The sequence below is a fragment of the Echinops telfairi genome, unplaced genomic scaffold, assembly GCF_000313985.2.
Source record: "Echinops telfairi isolate 266 unplaced genomic scaffold, ASM31398v2 ScPeMD7_7424;HRSCAF=8462, whole genome shotgun sequence".
Lineage (NCBI taxonomy): Eukaryota > Metazoa > Chordata > Mammalia > Afrosoricida > Tenrecidae > Echinops > Echinops telfairi.
This window is the reverse complement of record NW_022111324.1, coordinates 93,111,017-93,113,721: the sequence shown is the minus strand read 5'-3', so window position 1 is coordinate 93,113,721 and position 2,705 is coordinate 93,111,017. Positions and strand designations below refer to the sequence as shown.

At 42.5% G+C, this 2,705-nt stretch overlaps 1 protein-coding gene across 1 annotated transcript in view; it reads left to right on the top strand.

The window, feature by feature from the left end:
* Positions 1–2,705, top strand: part of ACTN2 (actinin alpha 2) — a 95,141-nt gene that overhangs the window by 83,740 nt on the left and 8,696 nt on the right. Inside the window, exon 15 of the mRNA XM_004712184.2 lies at positions 1,100–1,282. Coding sequence (XP_004712241.1) covers positions 1,100–1,282 — 183 coding nt within the window. The remainder of the gene's footprint in view (positions 1–1,099; positions 1,283–2,705) is intronic.

Below are 2,705 nucleotides of genomic sequence, written 5' to 3'. Positions count from 1 at the left end.
CAACAGTAACCATATAAAACAGAGAAAGCCCCTTCTCCGGGTTTGGAGTGCATTAGTTACAGTCCTGGGATCACACAGACGGCTGTGCTAGGTGTGCTTCTTCTAGGCGGACTCAGCTGACTCCTCACGTAGATGGCTGCTTGTTTTGAGACAAGCCTGGAAGACCTCAGACACTAGTTTCCCTGAGAGCCGGGCACCATCTGCTTTCTTAATCGCACTTTGCTATGGCGCCCGTCTCTTCAGTTACCTCTTCGTGAGAGTGAATACTACGCAGGGCCACGTCACAAGAATGAAAGCAAACATTTGAAAACATGAACTTTACAAAACGTGCATTATTGATATATTGCCGTTTCTTTTTGTAACGTTTTTTGTGAACTAGGCGAAGGTTGACAGAGCAGATCATCCGTTTTACATTCGACAATTCATAGACATTTTGTCTCAACTCATCCACTGCAATCCCCTCGATGTACCATTGGTCATCCCACTTCCTCACTGTGTTCCGTTTCCATTCCGCCTCCTTTCCTACCCAGCTGTACTTTGTTCGTGAACAAATGCTGCCCTTTTACATGGTTGATTGTTCTCACATGGGCAGGGGATGGGGAATGAGTTCCAGACCTGAAGGCTGACGAAGGACCATCGTCAGGGGGGTTCTATGAGTAAACTTGGTCTCTTTTATGGTTTCAATTTTGTTCCACCTTTTTCTCCCACACTATCTAGGACTTGCCAATATGACCCTTTTCAGAGTGGTCAGTATCAGTAGCCAGGCACAATGTAGCCTTGTAGTCTCAGGGTTGTAGAGACTGATGTCCATTTTTCCATTGGAATGATTGAAATGAAATAAATTTCAGACTCTAGATTAATGTCTACCAATTAAATGGATAACAAATGATTGAATGACTATTGGGTAGTCATCTTGATGCCTTTCCCCCATTTTTTTAATGGAATTTGACTTCGGAGCATGAGATCACTTTTCTAAAATAGCCAGAAAAAGTTTTCCTCCAGAGATTCCTAAAGGATATTCACCTATATGCAAGAGGGAAACACAGACTCCTATAAAATGTGCATGAATGTGTTTTCTTGACATGGGTCTCTGTTTCAGAGCCTGATCACCGCCCACGAGCAGTTCAAGGCCACATTGCCGGAGGCCGATGGAGAGAGGCAGTCCATCTCGGCGATCCAGAACGAGGTGGAAAAGGTGATCCAGAGCTACAACATCCGGATCAGCTCCAGCAACCCGTACAGCACTGTCACCATGGATGAGCTCCGCAGCAAGTGGGACAAGGTGGGCCCTGGGAGGGCTGGTATGCTCTAGGTGACACGGCCTTAGCCAAGTTCACATTTTTCATCGATATGAGGCTAAGTCCAAAAGTATTACTGCTAGGGTTCGAATTCAGACATACATGGTTTATTCCAAACATAATGTCTTAAACATGTCTCTGTGGTCAGAACTGCAGACAAACTCTCTCAGGAATACATTTGTCTTCGTCTTAGTGCCTTAATCAAAGAGCGACTTCCATGGGGACTGTCACGTGAGAATTTTGGTGAGCTACCCCCATCCGCCCTACAACCCTGATCTCGCTGATTCAGACTTCCTTTTGTCCTCCAGACTCCAAGAACGTTTTAAAAGAACACAATTTGCGTCCCTCAAGGATGCCAAATGGCCATTTTAATGTGGTATAAATCGAAGAGTACAGAATTCTCCGGGAAAGAGAGAGGGGAACACCACCTTTAGAAGTCGATGGCATAAATGGAGGGCATGTTGAGAACAATCACTTCACATTTTTATACTTTTGCTTAATAAAGGTTTCTGTGACTTTTGCAGGGACACTTTATGATTTACCCTGTAACAGTTCAGGCACACCAGTTGCATTACAAGCAATCCCTGTTTGAACACACTCTGTCCGTAAACCTGTCTTTAAGTCAAAATTCTACAAACACTGGAACCATTACCTACAGTTCATATCTAACACTAGTTAGTCAACTCTTTGCCTTATATAATGGAACTTCCTAGGAAGAAAAAATATTAAAGAAACTTCCAGATACCCTAAAACATGAACATAATAATACTATTTGATGCATATCACAAAGTAGTACCAATATAATAGGCTTTATGAAGGTTAGTTCACAACAACATTGTATGGAAGTCAGACATTTGCCTATAATTGTGTTGAACAACCATAGGCAATATTTATTTTCATGTTTTCCATAACCATAGCCAATATTTATTTCCATGTTTTCCATAAACATAAGCAGATATTCATGGAGCATTCTGTAAAGGCTAGGTTTAAGGAAGAGGCTAGAAACATGGGGAATTAGAGCTACTGTCGGAGTCTGCAAGGAGTCTGGTGGCACTGAGGTTGGCATTGAGTTGCTAACCACAGGGTCAGCTGTTCAAATCCACCAGTCATTCTGAGGGAGAAAGATGAGGTTGTCCGCTCTGGTAAAGTTTTACAATCTTAGATCTCAAGATTGCTACGAGTCAGAATTGACTCAGTGGGAGCGGCAGTGAGTCTAAATCTGCATCCTGATCAAGATTTCCAGTCAGCCCAAATATTCTTCTCATTTCACAGATGAAATATGTTGCCAGTCAGCAGCTTCTGTAGTTTATAGGAAAAGGAAATAGAAACGATTTCCCTTAAGGAAGAAAACCTGATAAATGTTGGCATAGATCAAACCAAAAATCCTAATCTACTGCCATCAAATTG